The sequence below is a fragment of the Schistocerca gregaria genome, chromosome 4 (assembly GCF_023897955.1).
Source record: "Schistocerca gregaria isolate iqSchGreg1 chromosome 4, iqSchGreg1.2, whole genome shotgun sequence".
Classification (NCBI taxonomy): Eukaryota; Metazoa; Arthropoda; class Insecta; order Orthoptera; family Acrididae; genus Schistocerca; species Schistocerca gregaria.
In genome coordinates, this window is record NC_064923.1 from 773,013,546 (window position 1) to 773,035,004 (window position 21,459).

General features: G+C 42.9%; 1 protein-coding gene across 1 annotated transcript in view; it reads right to left on the minus strand.

The window, feature by feature from the left end:
* LOC126267325 (serine protease persephone-like) overlaps positions 1-20,809 on the minus strand; it is a 47,029-nt gene extending 26,220 nt beyond the window's left edge. The window contains exons 1-2 of the mRNA XM_049972427.1: positions 20,641-20,809; positions 10,442-10,729 (exon numbers count right to left, since the gene is read on the minus strand). Of these exons, the coding sequence (XP_049828384.1) occupies positions 10,442-10,729; positions 20,641-20,743 (391 nt within the window). The 5' untranslated portion in view covers positions 20,744-20,809. The remainder of the gene's footprint in view (positions 1-10,441; positions 10,730-20,640) is intronic.
* Positions 20,810-21,459: the final 650 nt, after the last annotated feature.

Genomic DNA, 21,459 nt, shown 5'->3' on the forward strand with positions numbered 1-21,459 from the left:
TTCAGAGCTTCTCTTCAGAGTGCCATATGTATGACATCTGTACAATGTTTAGATCTTGTACAATAAACAACTGAAAGTGTTCCCGGACTCTATGTACACCTTGTATATTCAAATACATCACTATTGTCGCATAATTAATAACTAACTAGGCACATATTATATGTACTGACCAGTTGAAGGCCAATTGCGGTAGTAAGAACGGTTCGAGCTTTGTTTTCGCTTAATTGCACGAAAAATGTTGACATATTTCTCCCGCCGAAACTGGTGGCTTTGGAAGTCTACGCTCCTTGTTCATGTTCGAAACATTCAGCATTATACAAGTCAATGTCACAGACTCATGCCGGATATAGAGTGTTGTCCGTTGAGTTATTTGCAATTATATAGATGAAGGTAATTTACACAATTTTTGTAAAAAATGTATGGTAGAGAAGAATGCGAGTAGAGTTGGATATGAATGAAATGTTGCAGTCTAAACTTCATTCAAAATTACGAACTTTCCTCTCAATCGTCCAATCACTTCCAGCTAAAGAACGTGAAATACACCCAAAGAAAAGAAAACGACGCACAACAAAGGAATTACCCGAATGGTGCAGAAATCGGCAGGAAAGATATACAAGTACACACAATTTCAGAAAAAAATTAGATAATTCATTCAAGAGAAAGAGCTGCATAAACTGAGCAAATGAATAATGCGTTGCTCCGCCTTTGGCCCTTATGCAAGTAGTTATTCGGCTCGGCATTGATTGACAGAGCTGTTAGATGTCTCCCGAGAGATATCGTGCCAAATTCTGCCTAGTTGGTGCATCGAACAGCCAAAATTCCGAACTGGATGGAGCGGCCTGGCCGCTATGCTCCAAGGCTTCTCCGTTGGGGAGGGGTCCGGGGAACTTGCTGGCCAAGGTAGAGTTGGTAAACGCGAAGACAGGCAGTAGAAACAATTGCCTTGAGCATGTTGGCTTATCTCACTGAAATGTGAGCCCAATTTGGCTTGAGCAACAAAGTTGGGAGTAGAATATCGTCGACGTAGCGGCGTGCAGCAAGGCAGGCACGGATGGAAATCAAAGGCGGTCCTGCCACGGAAACAAATGACGACCCAGACCACCATTCGTGGTTGTGGGGCCGTATGGCGGGCTACAGTCAGCTTCATAGCCCACCGCCGGCTGTCGCGTCTCCACACACGTCGTCTCTCCAGTCCGAGAGATCCCGGCCGAAGACCAAACTGAACGTCACCCGCCAGAGGCTCAACAGCCAGGTGTGATGGTTCACAGTGTCATTTCTTTTCGTAGCAGAAGCCCTTTGGTCGCCACACGCCGCACCTTTACACCATAGCGGTACGTGGACGATATTCTACGCCCCTTTTGTTGCCCTTCGTGGCAAACCATCCTGGGCTTATATATCAGCAAGATAACGCCCATCCGCACACGGCTTCATGCTCGCCAAACCCTACCTCGGCCAGCAAGGTTGCCGGATCCCTCCTCAACTGGGAACGTTTGGAGCATTATGGGCAGGGTCCTCCGATCATCGTGGGATTTTGACGATCTAACGCTCCAATTGGCAGAGTTTGGAGCGATATCCCTTAGGATCACGTCCGACATCTCTCTCAATCAATGACAAGCCAAATACCTGATGGCAAAAGGGCCAGAGGTGGACCAACGCGTTATTGAGTTGCTCAGTTTATGAAGCTCCTTCTCTTGAATAAATCACCCGTTGTACATCACATCTACCGATTTTCGTCCCCGGCAGATAATTTTTCCCTCCCATCCAGATAATTCCTTCGTGGTGGTGTCCCAGGAGGAATGATCAGTCTTGAGGGATATGACAGGAAAGGCAAATCAAAGCAAAAAAGCCGGTAAACATGGGTTCTAAAAAGCATTTCTTTAGAGCTGTGAGCACTTGTTCAGCAGAAGAGCTGTATTTCACAGTATCGAAGACAAAAAAAGTGCTCATAGGTCTTAAGATATCCACTTTAGAGGCCATGTTTTCTTTATCTGTAATACCACTTCTCAAAATCTGGAACTCGAAGAGCTTGCAGTTGTAGAGATTTGCTTCGCACTATCGAAGATGAAGTGTTCGCAGCTCTTAATACGCATTTCAGAGCCCAAGTTATCTAGACTTTTTACTGCGAATAATCGTTCTGTTATATCGCTCAATATTGACTATTCTGACGCAAAGGATTTACAGACACTGGCATTGATAAACTGATTGGAAAAGTTGAAAAATTTGAACCCCTGTCTGCTGCTTACTAAGGCAGATGCTGTAACGGCTTAAGCCGTCCGGACACAGTGGTCATCGCGACTCCACGGACTACCTTGGCACGCCTCCTCTCAGACCCAAATTCTCAGTTTGTCCGCACACCACTAGTGTAGCACCCGTTGCCCATTGTCCTCATTATTCCTTGCAATTCACAGATTCCCGTAAGAGTTAGAGCCTTTGTGCACCTGCACTGAAGAGATCATTGGCCGTCGCTTTAATTATACATATGTGGTGTCTGTTCCCTCAGACATATCCGAAAAAACAGGCACACCACGTATATATTGATCATTCTTCCTGCGGCATTCAGTATATATATGTTGTTGTTGTTGTTGTCTTCAGTCCTGAGACTGGTTTGATGCAGCTCTCCATGCTACTCTATCCTGTGCAAGCTGCTTCATCTCCCAGTACCTACTGCAACCTACATCCTTCTGAATCTGCTTAGTGTACTCATCTCTCGGTCTCCCTCTACGATTTTTACCCTCCACGCTGCCCTCCAATGCTAAATTTGTGATCCCTTGACGCCTCAAAACATGTCCTACCAACCGATCCCTTCTTCTAGTCAAGTTGTGCCACAAACTTCTCTTCTCCCCAATCCTATTCAATACCTCCTCATTAGTTACGTGATCTATCCACCTTACCTTCAGTATTCTTCTGTAGCACCACATTTCGAAAGCTTCTATTCTCTTCTTGTCCAAACTAGTTATCGTCCATGTTTCACTTCCATACATGGCTACACTCCAAACAAATACTTTCAGAAACGACTTCCTGATACATAAATCTATATTTGATGTTAACAAATTTCTCTTCTTCAGAAACGCTTTCCTTGCCATTGCCAGTCTACATTTTATATCCTCTCTACTTCGACCATCATCAGTTATTTTACTTCCTAAATAGCAAAACTCCTTTACTACTTTAAGTGTCTCATTTCCTAATCTAATTCCCTCGGCATCACCCGATTTAATTTGACTACATTCCATTATCCTCGTTTTGCTTTTGTTGATGTTCATCTTATATCCTCCTTTCAAGACACTGTCCATTCCGTTCAACTGCTCTTCCAAGTCCTTTGCCGTCTCTGACAGAATTACAATGTCATCGGCGAACCTCAAAGTTTTTACTTCGTCTCCATGAATTTTAATACCTACTCCAAATTTTTCTTTTGTTTCCTTTACTGCTTGCTCAATATACAGATTGAATAACATCGGGGAGAGGCTACAACCCTGTCTCACTCCTTTCCCAACCACTGCTTCCCTTTCATGCCCCTCGACTCTTATGACTGCCATCTGGTTTCTGTACAAACTATAAATAGCCTTTCGCTCCCTGTATTTTACCCCTGCCATCTTTAGAATTTGAAAGAGAGTATTCCAGTCAACATTGTCAAAAGCTTTCTCTAAGTCTACAAATGCTAGAAACGTAGGTTTGCCTTTTCTTAATCTTTCTTCTAAGATAAGTCGTAAGGTCAGTATTGCCTCACGTGTTCCAACATTTCGACGGAATCCAAACTGATCCTCCCCGAGGTCTGCATCAACCAGTTTTTCCATTCGTCTGTAAAGAATTCGCGTTAGTATTTTGCAGCCGTGGCTTATTAAACTGATAGTTCGGTAATTTTCACATCTGTCAGCACCTGCTTTCTTTGGGATTGGAATTATTATATTCTTCTTGAAGTCTGAGGGTATTACGCCTGTCTCATACATCTTGCTCACCAGCTGGTAGAGTTTTCTCAGGACTGGTTGTCCCAAGGCTGTCAGTAGTTCTAATGGAATGTTGTCTACTCCGGGGGCCTTGTTTCGACTCAGGTCTTTCAGTGCTCTGTCAAACTCTTCACGCAGTATCGTATCTCCCATTTCGTCTTCATCTACATCCTCTTCCATTTCCATAATATTGTCCTCAAGTACATCGCCCTTGTATAAACCTTCTATATACTCCTTCCACCTTTCTGCCTTCCCTTCTTTGCTTAGAACTGGGCTGCCATCTGAGCTCTTGATATTCATACACTTGGTTCTCTTCTCTCCAAAGGTCTCTTTAATTTTCCTGTAGGCAGTATCTATCTTACCCCTAGTGAGATAAGCTTCTACATCCTTACATTTGTCCTCTAGCCATCCCTGTTTAGCCATTTTGCACTTCCTGTCGATCTCATTTTTGAGATGTTTGTATTCCTTTTTGCCTGCTTAATTTACTGCATTTTTATATTTTCTCCTTTTATCAATTAAACTCAATATTTCTTCTGTTACCCAAGGATTTCTAGCAGCCCTCGTCTTTGTACCTACTTTATCCTCTGCTGCCTTCACTACTACATCCCTCAGAGCTACCCATTCTTCTTCTACTGTATTTCTTTCCCCTATTCCTGTCAATTGTTCCCTTATGCTCTCCCTGAAACTCTGTACAACCTCTGGTTCTTTCAGTTTATCCAGGTCCCATCTCCTTAATTTCCCACATTTTTGCAGTTTCTTCAGTTTTAATCTACAGGTCATATCCAATAGATTGTGGTCAGAGTCCACATCTGCCCCTGGAAATGTCTTACAACTTAAAACCTGGTTCCTAAATCTCTGTCTTACCATTATATAATCTATCTGATACCCCCCATGAACCATGGACCTTGCCGTTGGTGGGGAGGCTTGCGTGCCTCAGCGATACAGATGGCCGTACCGTAGGTGCAACCACAACGGAGGGGTATCTGTTGAGAGCCAGACAAACGTGTGGTTCCTGAAGAGGGGCAGCAGCCTTTTCAGTAGTTGCAGGGGCAACAGTCTGGATGATTGACTGATCCGGCCTTGCAATATTAACCAAAACGGCCTTGCTGTGCTGCTACTGCGAACGGCTGAAAGCAAGGGGAAACTACAGCCGTAATTTTTCCCGAGGACATGCAGCTTTACTGTATGATTAAATGATGATGGCATCCTCTTGGGTAAAATATTCCGGAGGTAAAATAGTCCCCCATTCGGATCTCCGGGCGGGGACTACTCAGGAGGATGTCGTTATTAGGAGAAAGAAAACTGGCGTTCTACGGATCGGAGCGTGGAATGTCAGATCCCTTAATCGGGCAGGTAGGTTAGAAAATTTAAAAAGGGAAATGGATAGGTTAAAGTTAGATATAGTGGGAATTAGTGAAGTTCGGTGGCAGGAGGAACAAGACTTCTGGTCAGGTGACTACAGGGTTATAAACACAAAATCAAATAGGGGTAATGCAGGAGTAGGTTTAATAATGAATAGGAAAATAGGAATGCGGGTAAGCTACTACAAACAGCATAGTGAACGCATTATTGTGGCCAAGATAGATACGAAGCCCACACCTACTACAGTAGTACAAGTTTATATGCCAACTAGCTCTGCAGATGATGAAGAAATTGAAGAAATGTACGATGAAATAAAAGAAATTATTCAGATAGTGAAGGGAGACGAAAATTTAATAGTAATGGGTGACTGGAATTCGAGTGTAGGAAAAGGGAGAGAAGGAAACATAGTAGGTGAATATGGATTGGGGCTAAGAAATGAAAGAGGAAGCCGCCTAGTAGAATTTTGTACAGAGCACAACTTAGTCATAGGTAACACTTGGTTTAAGAATCATGAAAGAAGGTTGTATACGTGGAAGAACCCTGGAGATACTAAAAGGTATCAGATAGATTATATAATGGTAAGACAGAGATTTAGGAACCAGGTTTTAAGTTGTAAGACATTTCCAGGGGCAGATGTGGACTCTGACCACAATCTATTGGTTATGACCTGTAGATTAAAACTGAAGAAACTGCAAAAATGTGGGAAATTAAGGAGATGGGACCTGGATAAACTGAAAGAACCAGAGGTTGTACAGCGTTTCAGGGAGAGCATAAGGGAACAATTGACAGGAATAGGGGAAAGAAATACAGTAGAAGAAGAATGGGTAGCTCTGAGGGATGAAGTAGTGAAGGCAGCAGAGGATAAAGTAGGTAAAAAGACGAGGGCTGCTAGAAATCCTTGGGTAACAGAAGAAATATTGAATTTAATTGATGAAAGGAGAAAATAAAAAAATGCAGTAAATTAAGCAGGCAAAAAGGAATACAAACGTCTCAAAAATGAGATCGAGAGGAAGTGCAAAATGGCTAAACAGGGATGGCTAGAGGACAAATGTAAGGATGTAGAGGCTTATCTCACTAGGGGTAAGATAGATACTGCCTACAGGAAAATTAAAGAGACCTTTGGAGAGAAGAGAACCACGTGCATGAATATCAAGAGCTCAGATGGCAACCCAGTTCTAAGCAAAGAAGGGAAGGCAGAAAGGTGGAAGGAGTATATAGAAGGTTTATACAAGGGTGATGTACTTGAGGACAGTATTATGGAAATGGAAGAGGATGTAGATGAAGACGAAATGGGTGATACGATATTGCGTGAAGAGTTTGACAGAGCACTGAAAGACCTGAGTCGGAACAAGGCCCCTGGAGTAGACAACATTCCATTAGAACTACTGACGGCCTTGGGAGAGCCAGTCATGACAAAACTCTACCAGCTGGTGAGCAAGATGTATGAGACAGGCCAAATACCCTCAGACTTCAAGAAGAATATAATAATTCCAATCCCAAAGAAAGCAGGTGCTGACAGATGTGAAAATTACCGAACTATCAGTTTAATAAGTCACAGCTGCAAAATACTAACGCGAATTCTTTACAGACTAATGGAAAAACTGGTAGATGCGGACCTCGGGGAGGATCAGTTTGGATTCCGTCGAAATGTTGGAACACGTGAGGCAATACTGACCTTACGACTTATCTTAGAAGAAAGATTAAGAAAAGGCAAACCTACGTTTCTAGCATTTGTAGACTTAGAGAAAGCTTTTGACAATGTTGACTGGAATACTCTTTTTCAAATTCTAAAGGTGGCAGGGGTAAAATACAGGGAGCGAAAGGCTATTTACAATTTGTACAGAAACCAGATGGCAGTCATAAGAGTCGAGGGGCATGAAAGGGAAGCAGTGGTTGGGAAAGGAGTGAGACAGGGTTGTAGCCTCTCCCCGATGTTATTCAATCTGTATATTGAGCAAGCAGTAAAGGAAACAAAAGAAAAATTTGGAGTAGGTATTAAAATTCATGGAGACGAAGTAAAAACTTTGAGGTTCGCCGATGACATTGTAATTCTGTCAGAGACGGCAAGGGACTTGGAAGAGCAGTTGAACGGAATGGACAGTGTCTTGAAAGGAGGATATAAGATGAACATCAACAAAAGCAAAACGAGGATAATGGAATGTAGTCAAATTAAATCGGGTGATGCCGAGGGAATTAGATTAGGAAATGAGACACTTCAAGTAGTTAAGGAGTTTTGCTATTTAGGAAGTAAAATAACTGATGATGGTCGAAGTAGAGAGGATATAAAATGTAGACTGGCAATGGCAAGGAAAGCGTTTCTGAAGAAGAGAAATTTGTTAACATCGAATATAGATTTATGTATCAGGAAGTCGTTTCTGAAAGTATTTGTTTGGAGTGTAGCCATGTATGGAAGTGAAACATGGACGATAACTAGTTTGGACAAGAAGAGAATAGAAGCTTTCGAAATGTGGTGCTACAGAAGAATACTGAAGATAAGGTGGATAGATCACGTAACTAATGAGGAGGTATTGAATAGGATTGGGGGGAAGAGAAGTTTGTGGCACAACTTGACTAGAAGAAGGGATCGGTTGGTAGGACATGTTTTGAGGCATCAAGGGATCACAAATTTAGCATTGGAGGGCAGTGTGGAGGGTAAAAATCGTAGAGGGAGACCGAGAGATGAGTACACTAAGCAGATTCAGAAGGATGTAGGTTGTAGTAGGTACTGGGAGATGAAGAAGCTTGCACAGGATAGAGTAGCATGGAGAGCTGCATCAAACCAGTCTCAGGACTGAAGACCACAACAACAACAACCTTTTAGTATCTCCAGGGTTCTTCCACGTATACAACCTTCTTTCATGATTCTTAAACCAAGTGTTAGCTATGATTAAGTTGTGCTCTGTGCAAAATTCTACTAGGCGGCTTCCTCTTTCATTTCTTAGCCCCAATCCATATTCACCTACTATGTTTCCTTCTCTCCCTTTTCCTACACTCGAATTCCAGTCACCCATTACTATTAAATTTTCGTCTCCCTTCACTATCTGAATAATTTCTTTTATTTCATCGTACATTTCTTCAATTTCTTCATCATCTGCAGAGCTAGTTGGCATATAAACTTGTACTACTGTAGTAGGTGTGGGCTTCGTATCTATCTTGGCCACAATAATGCGTTCACTATGCTGTTTGTAGTAGCTTACCCGCATTCCTATTTTCCTATTCATTATTAAACCTACTCCTGCATTACCCCTATTTGATTTTGTGTTTATAACCCTGTAGTCACCTGACCAGAAGTCTTGTTCCTCCTGCCACCGAACTTCACTAATTCCCACTATATCTAACTTTAACCTATCCATTTCCCTTTTTAAATTTTCTAACCTACCTGCCCGATTAAGGGATCTGACATTCCACGCTCCGATCCGTAGAACGCCAGTTTTCTTTCTCCTGATAACGACATCCTCCTGAGTAGTCCCCGCCCGGAGATCCGAATGGGGGACTATTTTACCTCCGGAATATTTTACCCAAGAGGACGCCATCATCATTTAATCATACAGTAAAGCTGCATGTCCTCGGGAAAAATTACGGCTGTAGTTTCCCCTTGCTTTCAGCCGTTCGCAGTAGCAGCACAGCAAGGCCGTTTTGGTTAATGTTACAAGGCCAGATCAGTCAATCATCCAGACTGTTGCCCCTGCAACTACTGAAAAGGCTGCTGCCCCTCTTCAGGAACCACACGTTTGTCTGGCCTCTCAACAGATACCCCTCCGTTGTGGTTGCACCTACGGTACGGCCATCTGTATCGCTGAGGCACGCAAGCCTCCCCACCAACGGCAAGGTCCATGGTTCATGGGGGGAAGATATATATACTGCTCAAAATAATTAGAGTAACACGTGTACCAACGTCTGGAACGTTAAATCTGTTTTGATACAAGCGGTACCTGTGGTCTTATTGCATAGCCTGAGAGATTCACTTTCAGTGATGTGTGCAACAATTAGTCATTCGCCATCCGTCGGCTGAATTATGTATTACTGTTTCAGCTGACCCCTAAGAAGGAAGTGAGGGCAGGTGTCCCAGTGTCTTTTACTGCATTAATAATGATGCTTGGAGCATCAGCAAACAGTGTCAGTTTAGCTTCTTGTTTCAGATAAGAAGGGAGGTCGTTCACATATATCAAGAACAGAAGGGGACCCATGATCGAACCCAGTAGAGCACCTAATGTAATTTCACCCCAGTCAAATGAAGTGGGAAACTTCCTTAAATCACTTAAAGCATACAAAGAAACTTTTTGCTACCTGTTCTGTAGATATGAGGTAAACCACTCATATGCTGTTCCATTTACACAGTAGAATTGTAATTTCTATAACATAATGTCATCGTCCACGTAATCCAATGCTTTGTATAAGTTCATAAAGACATCGCCCCTCCTGGAAGACAGTCTTGAGTTCTGTCGCGATATTCTAAGACGTTTGTGGGAGGACATGGGAGAAAGTTCACAGGAATGCTGTACAAACGAGTGGGTACTCTGCAATGATAATGCACGACACATACGCTCTATACCGAGCGAGGTGGCGCAGTGGGTAAATAGTGGACTCGCATTCGGGAGGACGACGGTTCAATCCCGCGTCTGGCCATCCTGGTTTAGGTTTTCCGTGATTTCCCACAATCGCTCCAGGAAAATGCCGGGGTGGTTCCTTTCAAAGGGCACGGCCGACTTCCTTCCCCGTCCTTCCCTAATCCGATGAGACCCATGACCTCGCTGTCTGGTCTCCTTCCCCAAAAACAACAACCTACGCCCTCTATTATTCAGGGATTTTCGCCTAGCAACGGGATGACAGCTGTTTCCCACACACCATACTCCCTAGACTTGCCTCGGTGCGGCTTCTTTCCCTTCCCCAAGATGAAAATGAAACTGAAGGAGCAACGGTTTTATACAGTAAAGGAGGTTCGAGTGATAAAAAAGGAAGGACTTCCGGGGTGCATTTGAAAAGCCGCAGAAACTGTGGGATCGGTGAATTCCCTGTGTTAAGGGGACTAATTTGAAGGCGATGGTGCAGAATAAGATCTGGATAAGACATAAAATTTTTAATTAATTACCGCCTGACAGTGCGGGATGAGGAGAAAGGCAGCGGTTGGGGCGGCTCACCTGCGACGCTGGGCCGGTCGGCCGCGGGCCTCGCCCAGCCGTCGTCGACGATGTTGTTGCTGTCGCCGCCGCCATCGGTGTCCCTGCTGGGGAAGTAGTCGGGCGCGACGACGTCGGGGGTTGGGGGCTCCCGCTGCTCCTGCACGCAGCACACCACCTCCTCGTAGCCGGCGAACCCGCAGCGGCGCGGCAGCGGCCGGCGCTGCGCCAGCGCCTCGCGCGCCGCCGGGCAGGCTCGAACCCGCAGGCAGCGGCCCTCCGCTCCCGACTCCCAGCACGGCTCGCCCTCTGGAACGGAAGGCGGCGCGCAGGCCGTCTCACTGCTGCCCGACGGCTAAAGTGCGCGTCGTTTACGACGGCGCCCGAGTTAAGGTTCGCTGTGCTCATCTGACGTCACAAGACACAGTCAGCCAATGAACGGAGAACGACGTTGCCAGAGCTCGACTGCAGTGCAGAGCACGGGCGAGTGTCTTCACTTTTAGAAACGTTCAATCGTAAATAAAGTAATTGAACAAAAGCAGTGTCTTGATAGCAGACTTTCTTTAATAGAAAGTTTGGAAAAAGCATTCTTTATACCAATTGCTTCATATTCTATTAATTAATTAAACCAAACAAGCAATAAGCCTCCTAATTCAGGCGATAGCAAGGAAAGGTGTTTGTATCAATCTCACGGACCGCGTTTTCGCAATAAAGAACAGCGGTAATTCTTTATCTCCTATTGTACTTCGACGAAACGTGAGTAATTCATAATCATACCAACAGTATTTGTCGGTATTTTGCGTGATATTTTAAAGTCCTCCGGGAGAAATGTTGAATGATGAGCTGCATTGCGTATTGGTTGAAGAGCATAGCTCTTAAGCGAAAGGTTCTGAGTTCAAACCTGGATCAGTGTGTAATATTTTCTTTATTTTAAAAACAATATCAAAGTGTCTTACTTCATCCATTTTATTCGTTCAAATGTAATCGACCATACAGAAAGTATACGCTATGGACTTTTACCTCTGCAAACTCTTCAAAATTTCGTGCAATGGTTAACTACATCTAATGCTCCACAATATCTGCGTTGAACCTCGAAACAAAATTAAGTCTTTTATCGTCGGAAGGTATCAGTCAAGAAGATGTGTAAAAATGAAATTTTGGGGCCAAATAGTTTTTGTGAAATCGAATGATAAAGTGCGTCAAAGCAGTCGGAACACCACGTGTCTGCACAGGCGATCAGTGCAGTGGTGACAAAATCGCGCACATCGCGGAATGCGGGGAGCGCATTTCTGTAGCAGCGACAGGGTTAACGCGGCCTTGACCTAAGTTTGCGAACTATAGTATGGCGGTGCTTCTCTTGGCGCGTACAACTGGCAACGCAGCGTCTGGGCGGGCAAGCGCGAACCGCTAAGATAAAAGAATTGAACTATAGGACTGCAGAAGCAGCGGACAGTATCTCCACTCGGTGTAAAGGACGGCCCGATAGCACGCGGTTACAAGAAATGTCGTGAGAATCTTGTGCACCCCACAGTGTACAACTATTTAGCAGTAATGGGTTAGTTTACAAATAACTTTCTGTTATCAGTCACGATTTTCTTCATATACGAACACAAACAACATGCTATATGAAAAGCTTGAAAGTGAATCGGTGAATTTCTTCAGATACTTCTACTTTACACTTAAATAACGGTACTTACAAACAGAAATAAACACCATTGTACAACAGGTGTAAGCAAATCCATATTCTTAATACCTTCTACACAAAAGTCGAGGGACATGAAAGGGAAACAATGCTTGAGAAGGGAGTGAGACAGGGCTGTACCCTATCCCCGATGTTATTCAACCAGTACATTGAAAAAATGTTTCAAATGGCTCTAAGCACTATGGGACTTAACATCTGAGGTCATCATTCCCTTAGACTTAGAACTACTTAAACGTAACTAACCTAAGAACATTACACACATCCATGCCCGAGGCAGGATTCGAACCTGCGACCGTAGCACCAGCGCGGTTCAGGACTGAAGCGCCTAGAACAGCTCGATCACAGCGGCCGGCCTACATTGAACAAGCAGTAAATGAAACAAAAGAAAAATTTGGAGTAGCAATTAAAATCCAGGGAGAACAAATAAAAACTTTGAGGTTTGCCGATGACGTTGTAATAATACTGTTAGAGACAGCAAGGCCTTGGAAGAATAGTTCATCTACATCTACATCCATACTCCGCAAGCCACCTGACGGTGTGTGGCGGAGGGTAGTTGAACGGAATGGACTGTTTATTGAAAGGAACATAAAAGATGAACATCAACAAACGCAAAACGAGGATAATGGAATGTAGTGGACTTACATCAGGTGATGCTCAGGGAATTAGAATAGGAAATGACACACTTAAAGTAGTAGATGAGTTTTGCTACTTGGGCAGCAAAATAACTCATGATGGTCGAAGTACAGAGGATATAAAATATAGACTGTCAATGGGAAGAACAGCGTTTTTGAAGAAGAAAAATCTGTTAACATCGAGTATACATTTAAGTGGCAGGAAGTATCCTCTGAAACTATTTTTGACTAGAAGAAGAGATTGGTTGGTACGACACGTTCTGATGCATCAGGGGATCGCCATTTTAGTACTGCAGGGAAGCGTGTGGGATAAAAATCGTAGAGGGAGACAAAGAAAACATATTTGTGGTAAGGTCTTATGGCACCAATCTGTTGAGGTCATCGGTCCCTAAACTTACACACTACTTACTCTAACTTAAACTAACTTACGCTAAGGACGACACACACACACCCATGCACAAGGGAGGACTCGAACTTCCGACGGGCCGTGACGAGACGCGACAGACCTTTTTTTTTTTCTTTAATAGAAATCTCATTTTGTTCTATACTGTTCGTTGAATTTGTTCGTGGCGGACGTCCGATGAGACTCGTTCAGGTCGTTCGTTGATCCGTTCACTCAGGTTTTTATCACAGAGGGTAGCTAAACCCTCTGACCGAACTCGCTGAGCTACCGTGCCGGCAACCGATCGGCTATCCCGCTCGGCTGAGGGAGACTAACAGATGAATACACTAAACACAACACATTCAGAAGGATGTAGGTTACGGTAGTCACTCGGAGATGAAGAGGCTTGCACAGGATAGAGTAGCATAGAGAGCTGCATCAAACCAGTCTTTGGACTGAAGACCACAACAACAACAACAACTACAATATCTGTGGAGGACTTGTAACACCATCTCTGACAACTACAGCTAAAAACATCTTCATCGTAAGACATTCTCGACGTGTACAGTGCACTGAAAGTTGTTAGTGAAGTTTAATATGTGTGAGAGTCTGCACAAATGGACTATAAGACAACTGTAAGTATAAGTTCTTCCAAATTTCACCACTAACTACATATAACAATCGATAACTAACTAAAAATTGCTCGTTTTTTGTATATTGCCGTAAAGTTAACAAAACGAAGCAGAATCTCACTCATCGAAAACATTACGAGAAAACGGCATAATACATACAAACACACACTGGAAAATGGGAATAATTTCCTGAAACGCATCGTCATGTAAAACATAAATAAAAGAAAATCGTGACTGGTAGCGGAAAGTTATTTATAAACAAACCCATTATTTTCACAGTTCCAGGTTTTTAATAAACCATTTATAATGGCATAGCATGACGTAAAAAGCGATAAGAAATGAGGTGACGTAAAATAGGTATTAGGGGAGGCGAATGCAAGAATTAGATTTGTTGGAAAGATTGTGGGCAGATGAAATGGAGAATGTTGGAGAATCGTGGTTAGTGGGAGTAAGTGTACTGAAAACAGCCAGTGTGTCAGGCAAACTGACGACAGCAACAGCATGAGCCAATAACGGTACATTGTACAAGCAACAGTGAACGGACACTGATCGTCATTTGGGATACTATAACTATTACCGTTTGTATTTTTCTTCTACCAGTCAAATTTATTCATTTTATTTTTAATTTAACACAATGAAACGCGTTTTGAGAATGTTTTGCTCATCATCACGCGTTTACAAATGCAGGAGCTACTTAAAGATAAAGTGTCTCGCTCTAAATGAACCTATTTCTGTTTTGATCACTTGTTCTGCTGCTGAAGTAGCTATTGCGCTATCTTGCGGGAGGGGAAGGCAATCGGTGGTCGCAATTTGATGTACAGCCTTGTCTTCTGCTAGTGTGGAGCTGTGGCGTCTTGTTGTGATCGATACCACAGTCTATACAGGACGCAGACGGGTCAAGAGGAATGTTCCATATGAGTCGTCGGCTTTGGCCAGTTACATAATGTTAATTCCTTCTGTCGCGCAACCTTTTCGTGCATGAATTCTCATTTTTGTTGTTAGTCGGCAAAGCCAAGAAGCTGGTGGTGGTGACAGACAGGTCTGTAGCTTTGTCCGAGGTCCAAAAATCAAATTGCTCTGAGCACTATGGGACTTGACTTCTGACGTCATCAGTCCCCTAGAACGTAGAACAGACTGAAGCACCTAGAACGCACGGCCACACCGGTCGGCTCCGAGGTCCAGGTTGAGCTGGCAGGTGACAGTTCGGTTGTGAGTTGGCGAGGCCAACGATTGTGATGCTAAAAACGTAGTTGTGGTGACAAGCTGATCAGTAGCTTATCTCATTTAGAAAAAAAGAAATCGCCGATAACATCACGTCATAGTTGTCATATTGTTTACAGCGGTTGTCGCATGGTTTTCTAAGTCACTGGCCAAAGCCGACGACTCGAATCGAACATTCCTCCATATTCATAAGTTTTGCATCAACTGTTATGGTGTGATAACCGTCTGATATACTTTTTACATGTCGGTCGTTCACTTACGATTTTGACGTCCCAAAGCTTCGTCTGCATCGTTGGTGCACTGGCGCTGCTGTTGTCAAACATTATACTACGGCAGTGCTTATTTAAGACTGCTTTTTGACGCACTTCCACTGCTGAAACGTTTCTCCATAAATAGAAACGCTACATCTTAATTACATTATGGCGGCCTTTCAGCGTGCGGTTGAGTATCGATCATCCTTATATCAGCGATATTCGCTACTCTGACATCGTGGCAGTCGCTTGTTTCACATTCTGGTACTAGTTTGTTTCACACTGCACGTCTTACACGTTCTGTGCATCTTATATATCTTGCATTAGTACTGTTTTAAGGCTGTCGAAGAATTTTTAGTTTTGAGCTCACTTTTGTCATTATGAATATCATAACACTTTTATATTAAGAATTAAAATTTCCACTTCTTCCATGCTGTCCAGTCTTTTACTTTTTTCGATTTTGTGCAAAATTTTCAAATTGTCTTCGATTTTCAGTGCGTGGTCTGTGTCATCAATGTGTGTCGAACTTCTGATTTGTTACATTTCTCTAGTCAGTAGCAGTCGATACGTTCCTGAAACTGAATACTGAAATTTCTTTTGAGGATAAAAACATGCTCCGGGTAGGCGGTATTCCTTTTATAATCTGTGCGATCGACCAATTTCAACCTTTGGTTATTTTCAAGTACTTACTTTAAGCTTCCAGCTTCATTTCACATGGCCCAAGATTGAAACTGGTCGATCGCACAGATAATAAAAAGAATATAACCTAATGGGACAACGCTTTCATTCTCAAAACACGTTGAGGCTGTGCACCGCCACGAAAACAGAACTGTAAAATTTCTGTCTGTTAGGCCTATACAGTATTTCTGGCATTGGCTGCAGATAATTTTGTAAATGTCAGATGCGTCAAGATCTGTTCAAAAAATGGTTCAAATGGCTCTGAGCACTATGGGACTTACCATCTATGGTCATCAGTACCCTAGAACTTAGAACTACTTAAACCTACCTTAACCTAAGGACATCACACAACATCCAGTCATCACGCAAGATCTGTATCTGGTGGACTTATGTTGTGGATAAGTCTCCTACTTAGGTTGTTGATGGTGCTGAATCTGATTTTTTGCCTGTGTTTTTGAATAACCTAGCTAATCTATCAGGCGTTATACCAAGAAACGGAATTTTTACATATTTCGCTGCTGGTCTGCTGTCATTTGTGGGTGTAGTTTGCTGTTGTTTGTTCAGTTTGTTTTTTATTTGTTGTGACATCGTATTAATGCGTGAAAGATCATATCTATTATTTATTGCAGGAAATTTTATGGTTTCTGTTTCTTGCTGGAGTTATGTATCTGGCAATTTGTGGGCTCTATAGCACTGATCTATGTGCAGCTCTTTTGGGGTAGTTGGGACGTGTATAAGAATTTGGTATAGTACTGTTTATACCAAAAGTTCTTTTTGTGAACATTGAAAGACACCTGCTGGTTCTGTTTCGATATTTTCAAGGATGAACTGGTATTTTTATGGAGAAAATTGGATTTATTAAAAAGGGGTCTTACTTCATCTTCTGTTACATATTACAAGTCTGTGTATAGAGCGGTGGAATATACTGCATACAAGTGACTTAAAACATCGATCATTTTTCTAGCCACATTGCGATGCTAACCACTCAAACTGAGCATCTACACACGAGAAACAGCCTCCAGACTCCCATTACCTTCGCGAACTCGGCAGCACAACGTCAGAAGTGATCATACCGTGCTTCGATGAGTGAAGGCTCACTTTTATATCACGAAAAATGATTTTTATGGAAGCCACAAACAAGCTTATGTCACAGAATTCCCAAATCCTACAGTTAAGCATGGAAATATCTCGTCTGTAGCGTTGCAGCAGTTCCAGAGTATTCCAATGTTCCCTAAAGAAAAGTTGCAGGCAACGATTGTGTGGGTACTGTTATCTGAGGTGATCCATTTTTGTTACGGTATACATGCTATTCCCTGATAGGAGCACTGTGTTACATACATAACGAAACCACAGTTCATAGCGCTACCTCTGTTCAGTTGTGATTTGAAGAACGTGAAATCGAATTTTAGCACCTGTCGTGGCTAGTTTTCCACTAATCTTTACTGAACTTCTGAGGTGCCTGTGGTGATTTAAGAGCAGAGTCCGGTGCAAAAATTTGTGTCGTCATCACCTGCTGCACTACGTAACGATTCATAAAAAACTCATTTACCAAATAGTTAACTACTCTAGTTCACGCATCCCTTTAAAGAACCAATCAAATACCTTTCTAAACTAATAACAGGTACTTTAGCCAATGCTACTTGATGACAAGTGCACGAAATGTATTCCCGTGGAGGAGGTGGCCATGGACAGAAACCTGTCCGATAAAACATACACAGGGGACACCGAATGCCGACAAAACCAGTGGAAAAGCTCTCTCCTCAGCCACTTGGCATTTCTGACGAGAACTTCTTCGTCTGTTGGTAATATAACGTATATCTTCATCACAACAGTAAAAGCCTGTGAAATTATATTACTTCCTAGAGTACTGTAGCAATTACTCTTGTTAAGAAACTTAAGCGCTGCTGCTAAAAAAAGGTAAAGTAAAAAAGCCAACTTTGAAAAAAGAAATTGCAGTCAGCAGTGTACTGTTGTGGAAACAACGATGTTACATCAGATAGACTAAACGCTGTTTTGCAATGGAAACGTTTTCACTTTAAGCTCTTTACAGTTCTGAATGTATCAACTGTAGGTGATGTTTCTGGGTTACTGAATATCCATAACAGCAAACACGTACGTGCAAAACATAATGAATTTGGTTAGTAATTCGCGTTCTGTGTGTTTGTGTGTTGCGGGATCCGAAGGCGCAAGCATGGAATTTGTGTACTTGGCGATGATTGACGGCTTGTAAATGTTCGTCGTACTACAATAATACATTATCTTTATAATGTAATGTATGTTCGAGTTTAAAACATTTTTTCCGCTGTATGAAGTCTTATACTCGAAATTTTCATGCATGAACGGGGTTTATGTGAATGATGTGCCTTCATCGATAGTTCACAATGTTATAACAAGTTATAACAAGGTCATCAAGAGAAATGGAATGAAGAGTTTTTCTATAGGTTAAAAGGTTAATAGATATTTCAGTGAGAACAGTTTGGTAGTAAATGCAACAAAGACGAAAATCATGCAGATGCATGAAAACAGAACAGTGCAGCCAAGTGATACCAATGTTGAGCCTGAAATCTCAGTTGTAAACGAAATAGTCAGCTATAAAGTGAAAGATGTAACGACTGAAATCACATACTGAAAGTTTGTTGCAGAGAAAACATTAACACAACCAAAATGAAGTAAATGTCTGGGACAGTAAATGGAAATGCAGCAAAATAAGCGGGAATGCAAGTCATAGGAATACAGAAAATTTTTGAAGGGTGCAGAATAAGAATTTCAAATGCATTCATTATTAACTAGCCTCCAACACATTCCTGCAGTGATAAATGTAGACGACTAAATGAATTGGCTCTGCCCTCACTGTAGGAGTATATTATTTTATTTAAAAACAGCAGGACAGATCATGGTTAAAATCCGTAAACACGGTTTTTTATCTCATTGAAATGAAGTGTGTTAAATTAAGTGAAAATGAGCCCACATGTGTTGAATTCATTCTATAAAAATGTACCACACAAAACCAAAGCTTACAAACGACCAAATGACACACAGAGTTGGAAATCAGTTTAAGGATTACTAAATTTCATTCTGTTTTGTGGTGTAAGGAGATTTTTAGATTCCATTTATTGCAGAGGGACGTTTTGAATGCAAGACGTTGTTCATCAAGTGAGGTATCTAGACACATAAAATGTATACTTTGTACATGATGTGTTTTGATATTGAAATGCTTTTGATTCTGCGTCTTTCTTGTTTCAGTTAACTACATGTTCAAGGGAGAGAAGTGAAGCGAGTCTTGCACAGAAAGAGGTAGACAGAGTGAAGTGAAACAGTGTGGGTAAAGTAGCTGGTACATAACGAGCTATACGTGTGAATTAGAATAATGTATTATAACTGCGGTAATATTTTGTCCGTAGTATGTTTACATGTTTCTGTACAACTTGAAGGGTGGAAGGCTATGCTGCCAGCACTGCCCACGAGAAAAAGGTGCGTATATTAATGTGGAAGTTTTACTCGACATTCTTATTCGTACACTTGAAACCAGCTGTGATAAGTCCTATAGGAAATGTAAGGTATTGATTGAAATTAACTTCGAAAACAGTTATTCATTGTAATTACAATAAGTAATTATGATCAGTACCAGCACGTGACAGTGAAAATGTGAAGACAGATGATTTTCTAAGAGATTCAAGAAGCTATCCATAACGTGTAGTAATGACATACATGAGGGACAGCCATATTGTTTTAACTATCATCTCGACGTGTACTGGGCGTTTCAAGAGTGCTGGAGAGTATTTTAAAGGGTGAATGCTGAGGCCGTTCCTTTGAAAAGAACTCACCAGTTTTTCGTTCTCGTCATTGTTCCATCTGAGCGACCGCTCTGTCACTAACAGCGTCGCTGACAGTGCGTAAAAACATAACCTTTCTGATTTTTTCAAAGTTGTGGCTTTTCAGCCACTTGCACATCGTTAAGTTTTAAAAAATTCTTGTTGCGAGTGTTTAAAAATCTTATGTGGTTGGCGTTGTTAACTAATGGTGGCAATGTTGCTTCGGTTCCCGGTTTCAGAGTCGGACTCTTCTGTTCTGGAAATTACTGGAACGGGTCTAGTCAGCCTCAACTGAAACGCTACTCGACATGTGACAATCATAAATCTCCGCGTCGGAAAGTTTTAACTGATGTGCGAGCCGCAAGAGTTATTATTGTTATTCCAAATGGATACACGGTGCACTAATAATAATATGAAAAATGGAACTGAAGTCATAGCGAACGCACGAGCTAAATTAAAATTCTGTCACTGCGAGAAATATGTTTATATTCTTCTGTATGCGCTCATAAAATCGTTACGAATTTTCCCGCTGTACATTAGGAACATAAATCGACGTAAGTAATAAAAAGAGGCGACTTGATTTGAAAATACTCACTGCGACAGCATTTCTGCACGCCAACATACACAGTCCCACAAGGGAAGAAGGTAAGGGTATGACACCATACACTTAAAATGTAGACACAAAACAGTTGGGCTTAAATAAGTGAATCTTCGACAGTATTCTGCCCTCTGTTTAGACGTAGGAGGTATAGAACTTGTGCCGTTGACATCCCGGAAACCTCATTCGCGTCCACACAGTGACAGCAAGTGACGAACACACACTACTGTGGAGGCGACACTCGTAGCAGAGCAACCACGAGAGAGGACGCCGGGGCTATGCGAGTGGCTCTGGTGGCGGAGCTGCGCTCACCTGCGAGGTAGCGCGGAAAAGCGGCAGCCGCCGCAGAGGCGAGCAGCAGCAGCGGGCAGAGCACCGCGAGGCCGGTCCCGGGGCGCGTCGACGTCATCGTCATCGCGCGAGAGGCAGCCGCGCACACTGAGCCCGCCACGGCCGCCGCGGCGCTCTTATACTACAGGACCTTGCTACAGGCGAGCCAGGGCGTCTAGACGAGTGGAACTGGCGAGCTGAGGGGAGGGGAGGGGCGGGGAGGTGAGGGGAGGGGCTGGTCGCCCCCCTTCCCCCCACGGCCACGCCCACGCGTAGCGACGTCACACATCAGGTGTCCAGTCTCCACCTCTCCGGGCCGTCCGGCGTCTTTCCCCGAGGACGCCGGTCCATTTATTACGGGGACCTGCTTCCGGGTCTTTGCACAGCGTCTACTCAGGCTGCAAACGCGAGCTAAAAGGAGGGGAATTCTCGAGGGAAAAAACGTAAAACTGGTAGCAACGTACGTCTGAGAAAACACGCTCGGTCCACAATACACTGTCATCACATGGCGTAACACACCAGCTCCATTAACGGAAGACTTTCGTAGCGGAGTACATAGGTCCCGTAGCAAATGACCAAAAGTCGAATCTAGTGTTCCGTATTGTGTCAAAGGTTAAAGACTTCAGAACAAACCAGACGACTTTGCAGCTACTGTTCGACAAATGTTGCATGACCAACGATGTAAGCCCTCATACATGTTTTTCTGTTTGGTACGCACGAGACTGCCAAAAAGTGTTTTGACTATAGATTTCAGGAATACAAAACAAAAACCTGTATATGCCACGACGGCACAAAAACGAG